This window comes from Phascolarctos cinereus, unplaced genomic scaffold (assembly GCF_003287225.1).
Source record: "Phascolarctos cinereus isolate Bilbo 61053 unplaced genomic scaffold, phaCin_HiC Scaffold_3;HRSCAF=262, whole genome shotgun sequence".
NCBI lineage: Eukaryota > Metazoa > Chordata > Mammalia > Diprotodontia > Phascolarctidae > Phascolarctos > Phascolarctos cinereus.
In genome coordinates this window covers 228,569,156-228,591,581 of record NW_027555736.1, presented here as the reverse complement: position 1 = coordinate 228,591,581, position 22,426 = coordinate 228,569,156, and the positions used below count along the sequence as shown (strand labels likewise).

Here is a 22,426-nt window from a genome sequence, read left to right as displayed (position 1 = left end):
CTAGTTCTAGAATAACCTAAGATGTTCCATAATCAGTTATTTTAGTAAATGTGTTACTGTACTTATAAAACCTTCTGATTATAGAAACTAGCCACTAAGAGATTAGAATAACGGAACAATATTTCCCTCAACTTCCTGTCGACTCCAGAGTGTTATGTCACACTGCAAACTGCATTGAGCCAGACTTAAAGTCTGCCAGGTTTCAGTTAAGGACACCTGGAGTTAGATTCAAAAATAGTCATTAATCCCGACAAGTGCCAACAATCAGTTTAAGATATGACTGTAATCTAATCCTTGTCTTATGTCTCATGCTGACTACTTGCTCTGATCATAGAAACTTACTATAGAAGGAAAAAGAGCAGGGACAGGTGACATAACAAATATGACAGGATAAACCATCCTTAGCTTTGTTTAAATTCAGATAGGTCGCAGTTCTCCAATCATGCAGTATCTGTTTCTCCTTATAGCTAAACTCAGGAATAGTCAAGTGGGAAACATTCCTTTCCAAAGGAACATAATGGGGAAACTGAACCAGGAGGATCCCATCCCAGATTGAGACTAAGATTGTCCCCTCGGCTTTTCCCCAAATGAATTATGTTTCCTCTGAATAGACCTCCACCTGTTGTTGTGGCATTTCTCTTGGATACTGATTTAATGCAGACAACCATACCCAAATTTAAACTCAAAACAAAATTAGTTATGGTCCCAAGAGCCTTTTACCTCAAACAGTAAGTCTCACTAATCACAGCTTAAAGCCAGATGCAGTTACTTTCACTCTCATGGAGTTACAGTAAGCAATGTAGAAATTTACATGACTCATACATAAGAAATCTCACTCTACATCTTTCCTTCTCAAATTTAAACTTACCCTGGTGTAAAAGCTGATCATTAGAAATTATTTCTATCTACTGTACATAAACTTGCAACTTCTCAGCAAATTAAGTTCATTGTCTAGGAACTGTATAATCCTAACAAGTTCTTTTCTCAGGGCAGATGACCTTGCCCACACAAATGGTTTCCAGGGATCTTGGCAAGTTTACAAAATAAGGAGTAATTAGTTAACCCTTTTAGGTTTTAGCATTAAAACAGTAACCCCAAATAACTTAGTTAGCAATCTCACAAATTTTCATAAATGATAACAAAACAATTTTAACTGAAAATTCCCTTTAAATACAGACAAAATTTGGAAATTCTGTGCTTTCTTAAATTACAGTACTTAGAAGGAAATGTTACAAAACGGATCATATAGAGTGCCCCAACAGCCAGATACATTCCTTTTTCTCTTTTCTCTGAAGGCACAATTAATTTAACATTCTAGATTATAAAAGAAATTGCCCTTCCAACAACATAAGTAATACAATTGAAAACAGACCCAATAAAAATCTTTCTTTCTTTCTAGACCCCTTTATCAGGCTCAACAGTCTTTTGGGGCTGCTCTCACCCCTATAGACTGGCTTCTTTTTATCTATGCTAGCCCACCATTGTCTTTTACTGGTCTGATAGCCCCAGGCTACATCCAGATTCCTGACTTGACCTCAATGCCACTCCCAATTAAGGTATTTCAAAACCTAGACTTCCCTAGGACCACTAGTCCCTGTCTTAAGAGACTGGCTCATACTGCCCATCCCCCAACAAACCCAGTTGTTAGCCTTAAGAATGAACCTAACAACGTTTAGATTATAAGAAAAATTGCTTTTCTGACAACACAGATGATACAGTTGCTTACCAAATTATACAATAAAGAAAATTTTAAAAATAGAGCAATACCATAAACAACTATTATCTATTTAAACTCTTAAAACCAAAACCAATTAATTACCACTCTGATGGCTTTACTTTAATCGGATTTGTTCCCAAATTGCCTTATGATAGAGAATCATTCATTTCATCACCATTGATATAAGCTTCACATCAAAGAAAATCCACATAAAGTTAACAAATATGAAGCAATTATATTTAACTTAGAACAGTTTACATTCAGATAACATTTGTTTTATGCTAAGCATTCTGCCAAGCACCTTTACAATCATGTGATCTTCGTATTATCCCTGGGAATGAATTCCACCACCTTCCCCTTACTGAACAGTAAACTAAAGTAAATAGAATTTTCTTGGGGCCACATAGTTAATAAATTTCTTAATGTCAAATAACAATAGGTGCTCTTGAAATTATACAAATACACATTTCTAAGTTCAATACCCTTGACCCTTTATAAAGGAATATTATCCACATTCATGTCCACATTTTCTTGTGAAAGTTTTACGGTTTGGAATCTCCTATTGTAATTAATTGAACAGTAATGATCATAACTCACTATAACCAGTATCTTTACCATAGCCGGTATCCATATTAGGTCTAATAGAACCCACCCATGGATCTTGCCTGAAAGGTGGGTGGACATAATTCCTTCCATCTCTCCATAACTTCATCTATTGGTTTTTAAATTAGGCAAAAAAAAAAAGAATTTTATTTTTTTCCATCTTTCTACTTCAAACAGACCACTTCCTCACACCTTCTCAACTTACTTAAACTATCTAAAGCTATTCAGCTTTCTTTTTGCAAATCTGAAGGGAGATAATTGCTTTCCCTCCCCTTCTTTCTTCCCAAACTGCTTTTACAACTTTACTATGCACTCTAAATAATTCACTCGTCTTACGCTATTTTCCACTGTTCTTTAGTTTCTTTCAGTTTACTTTAATAACGTTCAAATTATGAAAAGCCACTTGACATAGCAATACAAAAGTTTACCAACTTGAAACAATACTAGATGTTTTAAAACTTGAACCAAACACATTACCAACCAAGTGGCTCCAATCCTGTTGAATGCATTTCAGACTGGTCACATCTAATTAAAGAATAGTTGTTAACATTTTTAGTGTCTGCCCTCTGCTAGGCACCGTGTTAGGCACCTTCCAATCATGTGAAATAAACCGAGGTAAAAAATTTCAGATCCTTACATTTTCCCAATTTACTTTAATGCCAAAAAGTGCAACAAGTTCTGAAATTAAAAACATCACATTTTTACCAATTTGAATGAGTTGGGGCTTGTGGAGATATATCATGGTCTCAGTAGCAGTCGAACCCAGTCATCCCCAACGCAGCCCTCAGCGCAGCCCTTGGCTGCCCATAAATTACCTTTTGTTTATGTTCTGGTACACAAAAACTTTTCTCTTTTATGTAAGGCAGGGAATAGTTAAAAGCTTATTTAGCCTGCCTTCCTTTGATCTGACTTTTCTCTCTTTCTCTCTCTCATCCACTCACCCCTCTGAAGCTGCTGTTACCAGGCAGGAAGAGGGGGAGAGAGAAAGAAAGCGACATTCCAGAGTCCAGCTGCAGCCTTTTGCTGTCTGGCTGCAAAAGATACACACTGACACTCACTCATATCATGCACAGACACAACCACACACACACACACACACACACACACACACAATAGACATACAACAACCCTCCACCCTGTAGAATCCTCAAATCATCTAATCATATTTAATCATTTTCTCTTTATCCTTTCCTTTATATTTTGATAGTTCATTCCAGTTTTGCAATCGATTGCCTAAAAGACTGTCAATAGGTACCTCACGTTTGTGCTCTGACTGTGCAGATTTAGATTGTTCCTTTCCCATTCCTAGGGAATTTACAGGAGCTGTCACTGAACTCCCCGAGTCTAAAGACTCAGCCCAATCGCCAAGGAGGGTCACCCACTCCTCACCAGTCACCCATGAAGCTTTCTCAGCAGCATCCTTTCAATGAGGTATCTATTCCACAATTTGATTAGGCCCGTACTCTGCCTAAACTAGAGTCTGTCCTAAAGGGCCCTCACCCTATGCCAATTACCTCTAGACCCCTGAGTGCTTATCTCTGGGTATGTGCGCTTGGTCTGGACCTCGGTAGGAAAGCCCCCTCCTCAATCAAAGAAAATTCTGGATGATTCCCAACTGAGTGGGATTGAGACCACTTACCCAAATAAAAATTCAGAAGTTTCTCTCAGTAGAAACAGAAGTTTTACTCTAGCAAGTCTCACACGAGAATTGGGCATCACCTACACAGGGCAGACTGGAATAGGAAGGCAGGATACAAGCAGCAAGCAAGCAGTTATGTACCCCTAGACAAACAAATTCTAAGAAAACCCTACCCTCCCACCTTTTAACCTGAATCTCTTTATCCCCATTTGGTTGAGGTAAGAGACCTTACATTCTACCTAGAAACTAAGAGATACATTTTACCCAAAACAAGCTTGGGAGCTAGAAGATTGCCTTATTTGACAAAGATAAGGCTGGGGTGGTGGTTATAAAACAGGGGAGGGAGTGGGCAACAGATGTATGACCCGATCACATGATTTACAGGAAAACAAAACTTAGGCCCACCTAATGCTAAAGCCTCTAACTAAATTTTGGAGTACAGCTTCCATTTCACATGAGAAACTTTCAGTTGTCCCACACAACTGCAGATTAATGCAGTGTAATCTCAGGTGGGCCTTCTTCACTAATGCATGGAAGTCATACTGTTTTGTTTTTTTAGTCAAGTTTTAGAGACTTCAATATTTACCTGTCTTAACCTTTCTTTACACCTGTCTTAAAGGTAGAAGAGAGGCAGAATGGTATGGTAAAAGGACCTAGATTTGGAGTCAAAGGACTTGGTTCTAACCTCAGTTTTGATTCTTTGTATGACCTTGGGCAAGTCAGTTTCCCTGGGTCTCAATTAGTTTATAAATAAAATGAGAGTGGGATTAAATGGCTTTTGAGGCTATTGCTGGCTATCGATCAATAATGCAAGCTCCTAAGAACTTTTCTAGGTAATAATAATCAGAGTCAGTGTCTTTTGGTCATTCCTCTTCCTTTTTTCATCAATAGCTTGTTTGAATAGGCCAGATTGGAACTCTTGTAATGGCATCCGTTGTTTCTTCATATTTATCCTTCTAATTTGGTATTGATTTTGAACTTTGCTTTAACTAACCTATGGATTGCATACAGATGGATGATTTGTATTGATTCTCACATCTAAAACTATTTTCTTTTTGCTAAGATAGAGTCAACTTCAGTTTTTGGAATATTGTTCACTGTTTAATATAATTCAAGACCATATTAGCTTTCTTGGCTATCATATCATACTGTTGATTTTTTTCTACCCTTGCTGTCCACTGTTTGTTTTTTGGAACCGCCGTCTAGCCATGTATCCTTAATCTTGTACTTGTGAAATTGTGGTAGTGTTTTTTTTTTAACCTAAGTGTAACACTTATATTTATTCTCATTAAATTTCATTTTCCTCAGTTTGATCCAGTGTTCTACCCTGTTGAGATATTTTTGAATCTTGACTCTGTCATCCACTATTAGCTTTCTCTCACAGCTTTGTATCATCTGCAGATTTGACAAGCTTGCCTTCTTTTTCTTTATTGTCAAAAATGTTAAACTGCTCAGAGTCAAGCATGGATTCCCTAGGACATTCAGTGGAGACATACTTCCATGTTAACATTAGCTTTATTTATTGTTTATTGTTAACAATAAACATTTAATTACAATTAAGTGATTGGATTTGGCTATTTGACCAGTTCTGAATCTTCCTAATTGCAGTATCATCTAGGTCCTGTCTCTCTACTTTGTCCACAAGAATAGCAGGAGAGACTTTATCAAAATATTTTACTAAAATCTAAATAAACTGTATTTATAGAATTCCCCTGATCTACTTAGCTTGGAAACTCTGGCAGAAAAAATGAATTAAAATTAGTCTGGTATATCCTATCCTTGATGAAGTTATGTTGGTTCTTTGTCATCACTGTTCTTTTCTAATATGTTTACTAACTGTCCCTTTGATAATACATTCTAGGCTGGAAATATGGCCAAATGCTTTCGGGTTGACCACTGCTGCGATGATGATGGTAGAGAGGAGACGGAGGAAGAAGAGGGAGGGGAAGAGGAAGTAGAAGAGAAAGATAAGGAAGAAGAAGAGGACTTTGAAGAAAAGGAGGAAGATGAGGATTACTGCCTTACCCAGGAGGCTATGGCTGTGTTTGAGAGACTTAAGGACATAGACTGCCCCTTCCTTGAAGGCCTTTAAATTACTGGACCAAAGACAATCAAGCAGCTCCTGTGTACTCCCTCAGTCTACTGTTAGATATTGTGGAATGTTCACACAAATATATTCTTCCTTTAAGGAGTCATTCACCACTTTCCTGGAATGCCAACCTAAAGAAAAAATAAGGGAGAGGGAAAAACTAGGTCGTGAGCTTACTTTTTGCGGGCCAGAAGACCAGAATCTCACAAAGGGCTGTAGTGATGTACTATTTCTTTGATCAGTTAATGAATCCCATTAGAAGTTTGCTGGATAGAGACAGTAATTTCTTTAGGATAGGGGAGGATTTCCATGACTGTGTAAAGAATGAGATGTTGTTGAGGAAGATCTCCAGTTCACATCTTCGGGAGATCCTAGAATTCAAGTTAAGCCCTTTGTTCCCAGACATAGAGCCTATCCTCGGGGCAGAGGAAGACCTTCACAGACCAGTCAGTCTGCCTCTAAAGTCTGGGGAGTGTATGCTAGAAAAGCTTTAAAAGAAACTGGATAAGCTCACTGCATTGCTGACAGAGCTTGAGGAAGAGTGTTCTGATCGTTCTGGGAAAATGGCCAGCAAAAGCAGCAATAACTTAGGCTGCAGGTTCTGTCTGAACCTCTCAGATTTCTGTCAGTCGGTCACTCCCTTTTTACAGGCCTATGAGGATGAACTGTGGGGGCAGTCCTACCGCATAGTCCCTGTGACCAGAGCTCAGAGCTATCACTGACTTCATCGACTCTTCTAAGAAGATAGTGGAGACATCGGAGAGGCGACACTGAGAGAAATACTGTTGGGATAGGAGCAATTGCATGATAGCTCTATTCTGGAAAATGGAAGAGCTGAAACAGAAGTACAGGCTTTCAGAGGGACTCTGTGGGACTACAGGGAGAAGGATGACAAGCTAGGAGGCTGTCGCAGAGTTCTTTAGGAGTCGGCTGCTACTTCTGGATTGGGAGGAGAGGGCAGAGGCTTTAGATATGAGGCGAGTTTTTCATGCCGTCATCAAGGAATGAGAATCAAGTGTAGTTGACTATAGGCACCTTTCCAGGGTAATGAATGACTAGTGTTGGAAAAATTGGTATTCCAGTAAGCAGTTTTCAAAACCATTTGCTTCCTAACCTCCTCCCATTACTTTCCATTTCATTTGAAGGTGCCATCATTCTCCCAGCCACCCAGATTCACAAGCCAAGAGCCATTCTTCAATCTTAACTCATGCCTGACATTTAGTCAGTTGCCAAATTGATTCTATCTCCACAACATTTTTTGTATCCATCCTCCATTTCTCTGTTTCAGTCACAACTATCCTTGTTCTTCAAGACCTCATCACCTCCAGCCAACTATTAAGGAAGTCTTCTAATTGGTCTTTTTGCATCCAGCCTCTTCTGTCTACTCAGTCTTCCCCACAGCTACCAGATTGATATTCCTAAAGTCCAAGTTTGACCATTGGACTCTTAAGCATTTAGATCCCTTCCTAGTCTTCCTCTAGGATACATTACCCAGCTAATTATACCTCATTCCCTTTCATACATACTGGACTATCCAGACTGGCTTTTGTTGGGTTTGTGCAAGGTGCATTCCATCTTCTCTATCCAGGCATTTTCCCAGGCTATCTCCCATGCCTGAAATGTTCCCCCAAACTCACTTCCACCTGTTGTTCCACCCCTAGCTTCTTGCAAAGCGCAGCTCAAGTGTCACTTTCTTCAAGGATCCTTTTATGATTCCCCTAGTTGTTAAAACCCAAATAATTTGTATTATTGCATATAATTGTGTTTACTTATATATAAATATATCGTATTTCTCTCCCCCCTCCCAGTAGAATATCAGCTTCTTGTAGATAAAGGATTGTTTTATTTCTGTCTCTCTGTCTCTGGAGCCTATTATAGTACCTGACACTAGGTAACTAGGGCTATATAAATGCTTCTTGATTTGTTTTCTTGGTAGTTTTCTGATGATGGGTGATATAGGCATAATTTAACATTTACTTGTCTCGTCTTTTTTACTGTTATTTCACATCTTGTCTTCCTAGTTAGACTGTATGTACCTCTAAGGTAGAATGTCTTTTCCTTGTGTATCTCACATGTGCTAACACATACCACATAGCGTACCTGCCCCAGAAATGAATATATACAGATATTCACAATCATGTTTGCTGTCCCCAAAACTGTTGGGACTCCTGTAAATGATACAGTATTACTTAGAATGATGTCTGGAATGACATAAATATCAGCTGCTTAGAATTAACTTGATTACTGGTAGAGCGTAACGGTGTAGGAGATGGTCTTTGATGAGGAAGAATATTGTTGTATGACTTGCCATATCTTGGTATTTTTCTGTTACTGAGATCATAACAAGTGTATTTTTGAAAAAATGACTTCCTTAAGGATGATAAACTATAAACTGTTTAGCATTATGGGCCTATTATACATCACCATCATCCCTCACCCATCCTGTACCTTGTTTCCCAGGCTCACAAATCAAGATAATTTGCTGGATAGAGTTTATATCCTGCCTCTGATTCCACTTTTGTGACTGAGCGTCATCTAAACCACCTGAGATTTAGGTAATTCTTTAATGAATGGTTTACAGTCAGCATAAGTGGAAGGAGTTCCCACACCAAAGAAATTAGGGATTATATATATGTATATATATACACATACATGCACATACATACATACATACATATATACATGTACACACATAAAATCTCTCTTTAGCACTTCATAAGATCCATTATTTGTTTTATATGGGTATCTCCCTGTACTGATACAGTATGTACATTGCTTTTGTGTTTTATTTTCATGAAAAGCTGTAGCCAGAAACACTGATTATCTGATGAAGAACCTCTCTAAAAAGCTAGGCAGGTTATTATATGAGAGACCCAGTAAATCCTTGGGCCTGATCCTTTCCAGCCCTGTAGGGGCTTGCAAAGCTTGCATTGTGATGCCATAGCCTTCAAGGTTCAAATTTTGGCCTCAGATTAGAGATAAGGAAATGTAATTCCTTCCAGTTGTTGAAGAGGAGATACTCTACTATTGATTTGGAATGTCGAAGATGTTGTCACATGCAGTTGATAGGTCCATTGGTCTTCCTTAACTACTTACTTTCTATTACAAGGGTTTGTTCAACAGCAGGGAGGGATATATTAAAAGGGGAATTGATTTAAGAACTTGAAAGGACCTTAGACATCGTCTAGTCTGACTCCCTTGTTTTATATATGAAGACCTGAAGTCAGCAAGGGTAAGGGACTTTCTGATTCCAAGTCCAAACCTTTTTTCAGAATCTCATGTATTTATAAATGACTAATATACAATTATAAAAAGCAGCAATAAAATTTAAAGAATATATCAAATAAGTCAGTTTTGATGAAGTACTGTGAAGGAAAAATATAATGGAGAGTAGTGTGTGTGTAACTAGAGACATAATTAGAACTGACGGGGGCAGCTAGGTGGCACAGTGGATAGCACACGGGCCCTGAAGTCAGGAGGACCTGAGTTCAAATCCGGCCTCAGACACCTAACACTTACTAACTGTGTGACTCTGGGCAAGTCACTTAACCCCATTGCCTAGCTAAAAAAAAAAAGAACTGACCACATTTTTTATTTTTTAAAAAGGTACTTGAATTATTCTGGGAATTAAAGCCAAATTCACTAGCCCAGTCTGTTCTCTTTTCTGTTTTTTGAAAATCTAGACAATATTTGTCCTCCAGTCATTTGGTATGTCTCCCATTTTGCGGTTTTCTCAAAGATCATTGATAGTGGCAGGTTCAGCAATTATGTCTACCAGTCATTTAGTGTCCAAGGCTGTAGGACCGAGTGACTCGAGTTCGTCAGGGGCAGCTAGGTGCTCTTACTTTAGCTGTTTTCGTTCTTCCCATCTAAAGGTTTTCCTTCGTGAAAGAGAAAACAGAGGTTGAGTAAGATTTGAGCATCTCTGCCTTGATTAGCTGTCATTGTCCCATCCACGTAGCACTTTTCCCCAGTATGGCTTAAACGCCGCCTTCCCTCCCATCTTTTGTTATCCTTACCAGCTTTTATTCACTACAAGTTGTAGTATTTCTGACAGTTTTTTAAAATTGATGCCTTTTGTTTTTATGTCACATGTTTTTTCTGACTATGGCCCATAACTTCTCCCCTACCTTCCTTTGCAACAAAGATTAACAAAGAAAAAGAAAGAGGAAACGGTTCAGCAAAACGGACACACTGAAACTGTGTCCTCCCATTTTGATGGAACCATGCCACACTTTTGTATTCATTTTCTGTTCCCTTCTCTTGCTTCTACTGTCTATGTGAGCTTATCAACTTGGGTACTCCTGATGTTTCAGATTGGAGTCCATCTATGCCCCCTTGCCCTATGCAATTCTTGTCTGTGGTCTTTCCATAAATTTCCTCCAGGGAGTCCACCCAGTGTACAAGGGGATTCCTCTTAGTTCCCTTATATATCTCATATAGAGCGTGAAGACTGTCCACTGTTTATCCCTCATTCTGCTTCCACAGCTGGCCGCCTCTTTTTCTGGTTACACATCTCTGTGATGACATTTAAAAAAATCAGTCATTACTGATTCATTTTGTTCTTAGGTCATCTATATTTCTCAATACCTTATAACAAAGAATAGAGGAGAGACAAAATGGTTTAACAAAACCGGAATATTGAAGAAGATTCGACATTAAGTGGAGTGTGCCACATCCGTGGCCCCCCATGTTTGCAAAGAAGCAAGGGAGATAACTTCTGATTTCTTTGGGACAAGCTGGGTCATGAGAATTAACAGTGATTTGGTTTTGATTGTTCTGTTGCTGTTTTTGCCGTTTCCATGGTTGTCATTGTTTATATTGTTTTCCTGGTGCTATTTACTTCACTTTACATCAGTTCATATACATCTTCAAAGACTTCCTCTAGTCATCATTATAGCAGAGTAGAGAGGCAGTGTGGCATAGTGTGTAGACTGCTGGACTTGGAACTAGGAAGCCCTGGAAACAAATACTGCTTCTGTCACTAGCTGTGTGACTCTGGGCAAATAATTTCTCTGAGGCTCAGCTGGAAAGATGACCCATGAGTTTACCTTCCAGCTGTGAATCTGTGATCTTAATACTTCATTATGTTCATGTTCCACAATTTATTTATTACCTAATCAATAACTTTCCTTCTAGTTCTTTGCTACTGCAAAACAATATTCTTTTTTTTTTTTAAGGCAGTTGGGGTTAAGTGACTTGGCCAGGGTCACACAACCAGTAAGTGTCAAGTGTTTGGTCTGAGGTCAGATTTGAACTCAGGTCCTCCTGACTTCAGGGCCGGTGCTCTATCCACTGCGCCATCTAGCTGCCCCTAAAACAATATTCTTTAAATATGTTGGTGTATTTGACCTTGCTTTTTGTCATTAACCTCTTTAGGGTAAATGCCTAACAGTAGAATCTCAGAGTCAAAGTTAGTTCCTATCTTTGTGTAATTCCAAATTACTTTCCAGAATGGTTGGACCTGTTCACAGCTCCACCATCAATGCATTAGTGTATTCATCTGATGACATTTTTTATGCCTCTTCTCTTGTATCCTTCTTGGTTGGTAATGTGTGGAAACCTAGTGATGCCTACTCTTTTGTCATTTTGTTGCCCTTTACCTTTTATTCTTCAAAGACTGTGGCATTACACAACTTGCTGTCATATAGCATTGCCAGAAGAATACTTTTAAAAGGCAAAATAAGAGGCCTTTCAGATAGAAACTTGGGGTCTTTAAAAGCTGTGCACAATTTCCAGAAGTCACCAAGTCCACTTTATATTTTGTCCACTTTTGAGTCTAGGCCATTGCCCATGTAAAGTGTTTGTCTAAGATATATGAACTGATGGACCAGCTCTACAAATTGACTGCCCAATCAAGCGTCATAGTCTGGATAGCAGGTATCGTTTGTTATTTTCCAGCATGTGTAATAATAAGGTTGAACTCTACTGAGTAATTATAAATCTCATTTAGGAGATGCTACATTGATCTGGGGCTTGATACTCCAGGATATTAGCCCCAAGATATTAGCATGTTGTCATCTGCAACAGAACTTCACTCTGTATAGGGAGTCCATCTTCAATTTGGAATCTACTCTAGATTTCATTCATGATGGCAAGCATCTTCAGTGAGTACATAGCTCCATTTTGTGCCTTGATATTAGTAATTAGAAGGTCAAACAAAATTATCTTTTGTTATGTCAAGGAATCTTGTATGATTTTGGCACATGCATGGGAAATACTTTGTTGGAGGAGCCCCTTAATTTTTTAGCTCAATCAAATGTTTCTTTATAGATGACAAATAACCACAGTGAGATCTTGTATTCTCTACCTCTGTCAGTTATATGACTATTAAGATGTGGTCTGCTATATATTATTTCTGAAATCCTTCGTATCCTTTTCTTTATCAAGAATGTTATCAGTGAATGTAGAAATCATTTTCATAAAAATATTGTAGAGATGACAAAGTAGATATAACAGTTAGTAGCTATTGGCATTCTTTCTGTTGTCTTTTTTTTGGGGGGGTTACAAATAAGGCTCAAGCTTTTTTATTCCCCAAGTCTTTTAGTATTGTCCCCTATTAAAAATAACATGATAATCAGTCTCTCATCTTCCTCAAAACTGTGCTTGCTCCAGCTTGGATTCTGTGTTTATTTGACACAATTCAACTGCTTTTTGTTCCTGCCTCTTCGCCCTGGTCATTTCACTCTTTAAAAAAATATTTTATTGCATCATACCACCCCAAAAATCAACAAAGATGACAACAGATAGGAATAGTCAATATTGAAGGGATTGTGGAAAAGCAAGTTCACTAAACTCCCCCTGTTTGTGGGGTTATAATTTGATCTAATCATGCTGGAAGGCAATTAGGAATTATTTGAAGAAAGATTAAAACATCCGTACCTTTTGACCCAGAGATTCCACTGAGTCATATACCCCAGCCAGGTAAAAGATAAAAATAAAAGTGACATATATACCAAAATATTTATAGTAGTACTTTTTGTAACAGCAAAAAAAAAAATAGAGACAAGGTAGATGCCCATTAGTTGGTGAATGGAAAAACAAATTGTGTTACTTGAATATAATGGAATGTTATTGTTTGTAAAAAACAAAAACAAAAACATCATGACTGAAGAATACAGAGAAACATGAGAAGAACTGTATGAAAGAAAACAAGTATTTATTAAGTGCCAGCCATGGTATTAAGCACCTTCTAAATATATTTTCTCATTTGATCCTCACATCAATCCTGAGAGGTAGGTTCTCTTATTATTCCCATTTTTTGGTTGAGAAAACCAAGACAGACAGCAGTTAGATGTCCCAGGGTCACACCCCTAGTAAATATCTGAACTGATCGAAAGTGAATTAAGTGGAACCAGGAAGACAACATACCTAATGACTACAACAATGGAAATTAAAATAACAAAAAGAATCAAACCTGAACTCTAAGGAGTTAAGATGACTGAGGATGAGATAGGAAAATGTCTCTCCATCCCTTCTTTATAGAAGTGGGAAACAATAGGTGTGAAACACTGCATACCATAGCATGTTTGCATAATGTGTTAGGGAGTTTTAGCTCAACTGATTTCTCCTTTTTCTTTGTTATATGGGTTGAATCTCTTGGAAGGTGAGAAGCAAGGGTTATATTGGGAAATGAAAGTGATATAAAAACAAAAGATCAATACATTTTAAAAGTCATTTGGTGGTGGAAAAAGGTTGTTATGTTATACCGAGAAATGAGCGAGTTGACCACCCAAGCTAATTTGAAATTGTGGACTTTATTAGCGCGCGGCTGCCAGGGATATTCACATCCAAATCAAGCAGCCCCCATCAGGGGTTGAGCTAGGGTTTATATAGGGAGTATACAGGACAGGGAGGGGGATGGATCTTTGAAGTCTGGCTGGTCAAGGACACCCTTCTCCCTCTGTGTAGATATGATAATGCTCTGCAAACTTTCCTGAGCAGCCAGATAAGGGTCTTGCTAAGGAATTTGGAGTTTTCCAGAGATATGATCTGAGGGCTAGGACCAGAGCAGCCAGATAAGGATCTTGCTGAGGCCCATGCATGAATACTGCTAGGCACAGCATCCTTGGGCTGGGGAGTGGTTGTTAGAGATAGTGTTTCTGAGACTAGGGAGGCATTTTGGGGCAAAAGTATAAGCACAAGCATCCGAGCACCCCATCATTACAGGTCAGGGATCACACAAACCAGACCAGGTGTCCTGGTTTCTGGTATAAACATAATTATCTAAAGCCATTGTATTGCAAGTTTTCTTATCCATTTGCTTTGGAGGTATGGGCTGTGCTTAAGCCATGCAGGAGTACATTTCACTATTGTTTAGATTTAGGAGGAAAGAGGTCTGGGGCAAGATTAAGCAGCAACTTCTGCTTTCCATTGCCTAAAGGGCCCTACTACCTAAATGGTAAAATAATGTTCTGCATTACAGTTATGGATATCTTTTTTTAGATCTTTTTAATTTTTCACCTTTCTTTGTTCTCATTTCATCTTTAAAATCTTCCAGATGACTTTATTTAGTTGTTTGAGTCTATCATCAGACTTTCTCCATTATCCTTTTAAGATGAGATACTGCTTATGTTACAATCCTCTTGCACAAAATTTTTCAAAAATTAGTTTTGCTAGGGGCAGCTAGGTGATGCAGTGAAGAGAACCCTGGCCTTGGAATCAGGAGGACCTGAGTTCAAATGTGGCCTCAGACACTTGACACTCACTAGCTGTGTAATCCTGGGCAGGTCTCTTAACCCCTGTTGCCTCATCAAAAAAACTGATTTTGCTGATGCTTTTTGTCTTTGAATCCTATCCATTTCATGCCCATGCCCTCCAGACTGAACCCTCCATTATGACAAAGAAAACTAAGTAAAAACATCAATACAGAAATTTTGTAAGATAATTTGTATAGTATTTTATCCTAGAATTCTCTCACTTCTCAGTTGTGATAGAGGAGATATGTTTTGTTATTTCTTATTCTGGAACTCTCCACCCACTGCTACCCCCCCCCCTCCAGTATTTAGAGTTGAACTTCCTTTTAGGGATATTTTAATTTATTTTTCCTTTGTCATATATGCTATTCTCTTAGTTCTGCTTATTTTGTTCCGCATTATTTCATTAAATCATCCCATGTTTCTCTAAATTTGTCATTTCTTCCTGTATGCTAATTAACTTATACTGTACACAATTACTTTACATGCTATAGTTTTTTCCAGCAGTTCTCTTTTCTTAAAATTTTAGAAGTGAGTTTTTATTCCAAATCAATATTGCTTTGGCTGCCATGTCTTTTTTGTCAAGGAGATCCAAGTATTTGCTAGATAAATAGTTTTTAGGTTTTTTTTATCTCCTTATTATGGAGATTGAGTTACATGAATTAAACTTCTCCAGGAAGTGGTAATAATCTATGTCTCTGTATTCTTTTATCCATTTCCTTATTTTTTGGCCTTAAGAGCTTTTAAATATAGGTCATGTTGGAATTGCCTCATTTGTATGACATATCTCCTTATTTTTATTCTTCTCTTTTGATGCTGATTTTGATCCTTGTTCTAACAAGTCAGTGATCTGACTGTATACAGGCAACTGATTTAGACATGGCTCCTACATCATTAACCAGTTAGTTGGAGATCATATATGTGGATGAGGGATTAAACTTGTTTTACTTACCTTCAGAGAGTAACCCTGGGAGCAGTGCATGGCACTGGTAGAGGTAGATTTAAGCTTGCTGTGAGGGATAACATCCAAACAATCGGAGCTATCCAAATGTGGAATGGCTTTCTCCAGGAGATAAGGCTGGACTACTACTTGGTCAAGGTGTTGTAGATGGCGTTCTAGGCTAGCTGTGGTTTAGGTTTAAATAGCTCTAAGTTCCCTTCTAACTTGGATTCTGTGATTTCTTAGGTCCCTTTCAAATTCTAAGTAAGGTTCTGTGATTCAATTTATTTCAAAGAAGCAGTTTAAAAAGATGAATATAGTAACATCAGGTTATCTGAATTATCTGAAAACCTTATCATTCCCAAAAGTTATCTTTAAACTCTCTAAAACTAATAATATACAATAGCTCAAGCCAGTCTATGTAATGAAAACTAGAGAAAAAAAATGAATGAATGAATAGTAGGTTCTATGTATATCATCATTGAATGATATCTTAGGTTGAACACAGTTGCAGCACCTGATTTTTATATTATGTATATGTTATATATTCTGGATTTAAGGGCATATTCTATATCTTTTTTATCCCAAAGCAAAGTTTATGAAATATGGTACCCAGAAGTTGAAAAAGGAGATAAATGAACCTTTCCCCTTTCATATTCAGGATCAAGAAATTTTGGAGAATGTTTTAACTGCTTGAATAAGGATTTCAAGGATACTGTAGAGAAAACCAAATCCTGCTTCAAAATTAACTATTAATTTTGTTCAATTGTAGCTAAAGGAGAGTTTAAGAAATTCAGAGAAGAGGCATCAAGAGATTCTTCGAAGGTTGGAAGGCAGATTTTTTGAAGAAAAGGTATAGAATGTTAACATCTGTTTAAGAGATTAAAGTAGAACAAATTCCTGCTCCCTCTGTATATACCTAGTTATTATTTTGTTTTAGTATCTTTGTATGAATTTTATAACCTGCTTGCTAAGACTCAATAACAGTTTTCTAATATGATATGAATTTAGTTAAATAAGCATGTTAGGTTGATGTGTCCTGTAGAGAGCTACTGCTCTCTGTTTTTTTCTCTATTCCTTTTCCTGCATTTCTCTTTTTGAAAATTATTTGGTTAATGATAGATACCCTGAAAGAAGTCTTCCTGCCTTTTCTTTCTCACCTGCTGTTAAGTTATTCAGTAGGTAAGCGTACTCTTGACCTGGATATGACTGCTTTTCTTTCTCCTATTCCGTAGAATGGCTAGACTAATTCAGCTGCTAATTTTGTTGTACTTTGAAAATTCCCCCCCCCAATCTAAAACCTTAATGCATGCTAGCATTTTTACCTACAGCTTAGTATATAACCAAGTATGTAACGAACTTATTCTTTCTGTTAGTGCCGACTAGAGAAAGAGGCTGAGAAGAAGATAGTCATGCTGGCAGAGAGAGCCCACCAGGAAGCCATTGTGTAAGAGATTGTTTTTGTCCAGCTGATTTCTCTCTCTTTCTTTTCCAGTTGCTTCTTATCTTTTATTTTAGTTTTATCTTTTTTTTTTTTTAGGTTTGCCACTTTCTTGTTCTTTATATGTGACGTTCTGCATGCATTTTTCTATCTGTTAACTTCTTTTGATATTTCTCTGTCATTTTTGCCTATGACAGTCATTTAAGGACTAGATCAATTAGTAAGGAGTTTGAGGTCTTTAACTATTTAGTATTAAAAGACTTAAACATTTTCTTGATATTCTTATTCTTCTACTCTTCTTGTCCCCACCAATGTCAGAGGTGAAGCAGTCATTGGCCTAGGTTGGCAGCCCCTTTGTGTGCCTGTGGTTTTTATTAAGCTCATACTTAAAGATATCAAAAGATTCATGATTTCATCAGTGTTCCCACGACCAACAGAGATCGAAACCCTTCCTGTATAAGGATCATAGATGAGGAAACTGAGGTTCAGAATGACTTAACCAAGGTGACACCACTAGAAAGTGGCAGTCAGGGTTAGAATTAAGACCCAGTGCTCTGTGTAGTCTTCCTTTGTTCCTGTGTCTCTCTTCCCCCCCCCCGCCCCCAAGCCTTATCATCTTATAGTCAGTCTATCAGTGATAAGATTCTTCAAACTTGGTAGGTTGGTCAGGTGCCAGGCTTCTCATCCTTTCCAGCTCAGTAGGGAAAGCTTCAAGCAACAAGCATTTATTAAGTGCTTACTAGGAGTGGGGCACTGTGATAAATCATGCTGAGTCTACAAATAAAAGTAAAGACAAAGTCAGAGCCTACACATCCCTGGCATAAGTTTTGTGTCCTTGAGGCTGCTTCTGCTCTGCCATGAGGTGTTAGTGCAGATTTTTGTGGAAATTTTCTTAAGCTGTGGCCCCCAAATGGTGATGTCAGAGTGGTCATGGATTTGATCTCCTGCCTATCAATCTGTTTCAGTCAATTGAATGATGCTGGGAGAGCTGTATTTAAAGAGAATGTCCGTCTTCAGAAGGCTCTTGCTTTCCATGTGAAGGAAGCCAATGATCTACAGATAAACACAGATAAGTTGCAAGAGAATCAAACTGTGCTCCTACAACAGAAGGTTCTTGCTCCTATTTATATTTCAACTTCACCTTTTATTAGTAATAGGTTTATAATGTTACACAAGGATACCGTAACATCATCTTGATTATTCAGCTCCATCTTTATGATAATCAGAAAACAATTATGAAACTGTGTTTTGCATGCTAGGAATTGCCCAAAGCAAGTTGGAAATACCAAATTTCAGTTCTCTAGAAGAAAGTGGTAAGCCAGGTGATAGGCCTGAATTACAAGACCAGGAAGTTTGAAAGAGATTCATGTAACCGAATACAGGGATGTCTAGTCCTGTTTGTGCTAGCCAGTCCCAACTCGGGGCAGCATTGTTGGTAGTGGTTTCAGAAATAGTGAGGAGGCTTATGTTGTTGTGGGGAAGATAGCAATATAAGGTCATACCAGTCTGTTGACTCTTGAACATGTGAAAACTAAAACCTGAACTGGCCTGAAGGTCAGTATGTTTGTCTTCTTTCCCGACACTTTGAATGTACTGTCACAGGATCATAGATTTAGAACTGGAAGGAAGGCCAAAGATCCAATCCTCCCTAGTCCAAGCCTTTCATTTTACTGATTAGGAACCTTGAGTGCTTAAGTGATTTGCCCAGGATCACACAGCTAATAATTGACAAAGCAGGAATGTGAACTTAGGCCGTCTGAAACCAAATCCAGCACCCTTTCCACTGGAGCATGCAACATTCAGATCTCTTAAATTTAAGATACATTTGTAAGTCAAATTGCCATTTTTCCCTCTCCTATTTTTAATATCTTCGTGCCCTGCTTATTACTGTAGGATTGCTCCTAAGTACAGCCATTTCCAGTGGGGAAAGCTGTGTGACTAGGAGGGAATTACTGAAGTATCTTCTTGCTTTCTGATGGCTTGTGAGCACTTCACATTCCTGGTTATGGACTGCCTTCAAGGACTCCCCCAACCTCCTACAATAGAGGGACTAGCTCGTGGTCATCATTCTAGAGCTTAAAGAAGAGTCTAGCGACCTGTGACGGCATAGGTTCTTGAACTTTCATAAACACGATGAAAAAATTACCCTGGGCATGGACAAGGATGGATGAGAGGGAGGAGAGATTGAATACAAGGAAAATAGTTAATGAGGGGCAGAACTTCAATAGTGGAAATTGAAAAGAGAGGGATAAACCCAAGAGAAACGTGACTTTTTACATTTGAACTTTGTCTTTATTGTTCTTTGACTTCAAACATTATCAAGAGTTCATTAAAGATTTAACTATTGTGATAATAATAATGTCTTTTGTGTTGGAATTTCCTTAATACACCTGTAAAAAATGAAACCCTCTTATTGGTATTGGTTTCTTCATAAAGTATATATTTGGTTTTTGTACTCTGTACAAAAAATAATCTTAGTTTTCTGATTGGGATCATGGTGTGTTATTATGAAGTAGCTTAGTGGTAAAGTGAAAATTTACAATAGAAGTGGTGATCAGCTGTTAAAATTATAGGAAAGTTGTGGTTGTATGGAATTGTGGAAATATTTACATATAATAAAGTATTCATAATCTGGGTCAAGTTTGCACAGAGAAGAGAGAAGAATTCTACATTAGGAAGGGGAGGAAAAATCTTTGTTTTCTGATTGAGTAAGTTGCTTTATCTTGGCAGGCCTTTTTTCCTTCTGGTGCTAATGTTCTGAAATGGAACATAAGGAAATACAGTGCCTCCTCCTAGTAATTTCTTCTTCAACTTTTAGCCATGTATTTAGTAGGTCCTTACCAAGTATTTATTTAAATAAATGTGTTTTCTTGTGCTGTCAGGCCAGCTCTGGAGTTGTAAAGAACTTAGTACCTCTAGATAGACGTTACTTAATGCACAGTAAGAACTGAAGGGAAGCAAGCAGAGAAGGTTCAGTTGCTTGTGGAGCAGACCCAGGGATGTTTGTTATTGTGCCCAGGAGTTAAGAGTACGAAGATTTTAACTCCAAAGCCCCAACCTCATGAAGTGATGGTAACTAATGAAAGTACTTTGTGGTAACTAAGGAGAGTATTTTTGAGTTTTGAACTAATTCAAGAAAAATGTAAAATCTGAACTGTTTTTCATTCTGCTTTAGGAAACCAATGAGCTGTTGATTAGGGAAAAGATTATGCAAATAACTCAGCATAGAGCCCAGATTCAGTGTCTTCAGAAGAAAGTGGAACAATTAGAGACAACCTTGGGTTATATGACTGCTGAGTTTGAGACTGAAATTAAAAAAATCCAGGAGCAAGCATTTATAGAGAACCAGGCAAGCCGGGTGGAAATTAACAAGCTGGAACAGGTCCTCGAGATGAAAGACAGAGAGATGAATCGAGTAAAGAAGTTGGCCAGGAACATCCTGGATGAGCGAACGGAAGTGGAAAGGTTCTTCCTGGATGCTCTGTACGAAGTGAAACAACAAATCGTTCTTAGCAGGAAGAATTACAAGCAGATGGCCCACGCAGCTTTTAATTTAAAAATGAGAGAGGCTTATGCAGGAAGAACGGAGTATCCCAGAATCCGGACATTTGATGGCAGAGTCCACAGCACCAATAGTGTAAACCAAGATCTTAGGGAGGCAGAGAAATGGTATGAATAATTCTTTCATAGAATATCCTATGTACTGTTTTTTTATATATATATATCTATATATACATGTGTACTATGGTTAGATTAGAATTCTTAAAAGTCCTCTTTAATTATATCTCAATTAAGAACACAATCAGAGTGCAAAATATGTGAATCCTGGAGCCTGTTGTGAATCGTGTAGCAAGATTGGTTTTATTCTTGGTTGAAAATTTAAACCCTGCTGCTCCTTTCCCTTTGTAAGTTGTAGGCCAGTTTGTTAGAATGAATTCTCTTGGAGGATGGTCTTTAGAAGACACTGAGTGTTCCAACACTAATAGTAAGAAAACTCTTCAGAGGCTGTCAGTAATCATGAGCCTGACTTTCTAGTTAGTTCCTATGTGCCGGACTTCTTAACCAAATGTCCTTTCGTAGTTTACATCTGCTGAAAGTGAGGAACAACACTGTTCTGTCACTATATCTTAAAGCTAAGATGGAGACTTTCCAGGACCCCAAACTATGATTCTTTACCACTTTCTAATACTTAGCAATTTGTGGGGGGACTGCTATTACACACCAGGTACATGGTCATATATTCTTTCCTTTTTATCGAAGCAGCAACATGAAATGATCCATGTCATCAAGCACCTTACAGTTTAGTTGGCCTCTCAGCTGAATATAAACAAAAATAAATAACGAGGTAGGATAGCATACGTTAAGTGCCAAGTGGATGAAGTAAGGCAACACATACTACAAGACATCAGAGGTGGTCTAGGGTGCCAGGGGAAGGCTTGAGTAATTAATTTTGACTTTCATGTTATGATATTTGTTTTTTATGTTGCTTTAAAATTTTTATTATGGTATGATCAACTATTAATCTCTTTTTAAAATGAACACATTTTGATTTCCATTTCCAAAACTGGTCAGGCATATGAATAAGGAAAAAAGTACGGAAACAGAAAATAACTGTGACTATAAATGATTGTACATATAATCAATTGTATGCCTCTTTTATTTACCCAAAAGCAAAAGCCTTATTAATTTTAACAAGACAGTAGCAAAATTATCCTATGTATTTAACATGGATTTTTTTCCTGTTTAGTGTTTTTATTTACCTTTTGGTCAGTGTGTATATTATTCTCTCAATGGTGTTTTCTTCTCTGTATCACTTTCACATAAGTCTGACCATATTTCTTTGAAATCTACGTAGTTTTCATCTCCAAAGAACAATCACTATGATCCAATAGAATCCTTATGAAAGGAGGCTGAGGCTGGTGAATCTCTTGAGCTCTGTAGTTTTGAGCAGCAGTGGGCTTTGCTGTCTGGCGTGTGCACTAAGTTCAGCCTTGACAGGATGTGCACCTGGGAACTGGGGGTGACCAGCCTGCTGAAAATGTGATGAAGAGGCCCAGGTCAGAAGTGGAGCAGGCCAGAGCTCCTGTGCTGACAGTGGTAGAATTGGGCCACAAGTAGCCCCTGTGCTTCCAGCCTGAGTGAGGTAGGGAAGTCAAGTCTTAATCAAGAAGGCCCTTTCCCCCCACCCCAAGCATGTTGAGTGAACCCCCGGTGGTGAACAAAGGGGAGACAGATAGCAGTCATGAAAGATGAGTCGGCTTAGGTTGGTTTGTGGTGTGATTTGGTGGAGAGAACACCCAC

General features: G+C 38.1%; 1 protein-coding gene across 3 annotated transcripts in view; it reads left to right on the top strand.

Annotated features, from left to right (window-relative positions):
- Nucleotides 1-22,426, top strand: part of BBOF1 (basal body orientation factor 1) — a 79,689-nt gene that overhangs the window by 38,929 nt on the left and 18,334 nt on the right. For all 3 annotated transcript variants that reach the window (XM_078151477.1, XM_078151476.1, XM_020986541.2), the window contains 4 exons: nucleotides 16,457-16,537; nucleotides 17,061-17,131; nucleotides 18,091-18,235; nucleotides 20,301-20,794. In XM_078151477.1, the coding sequence (XP_078007603.1) occupies nucleotides 16,457-16,537; nucleotides 17,061-17,131; nucleotides 18,091-18,235; nucleotides 20,301-20,794 (791 nt within the window). The remainder of the gene's footprint in view (nucleotides 1-16,456; nucleotides 16,538-17,060; nucleotides 17,132-18,090; nucleotides 18,236-20,300; nucleotides 20,795-22,426) is intronic.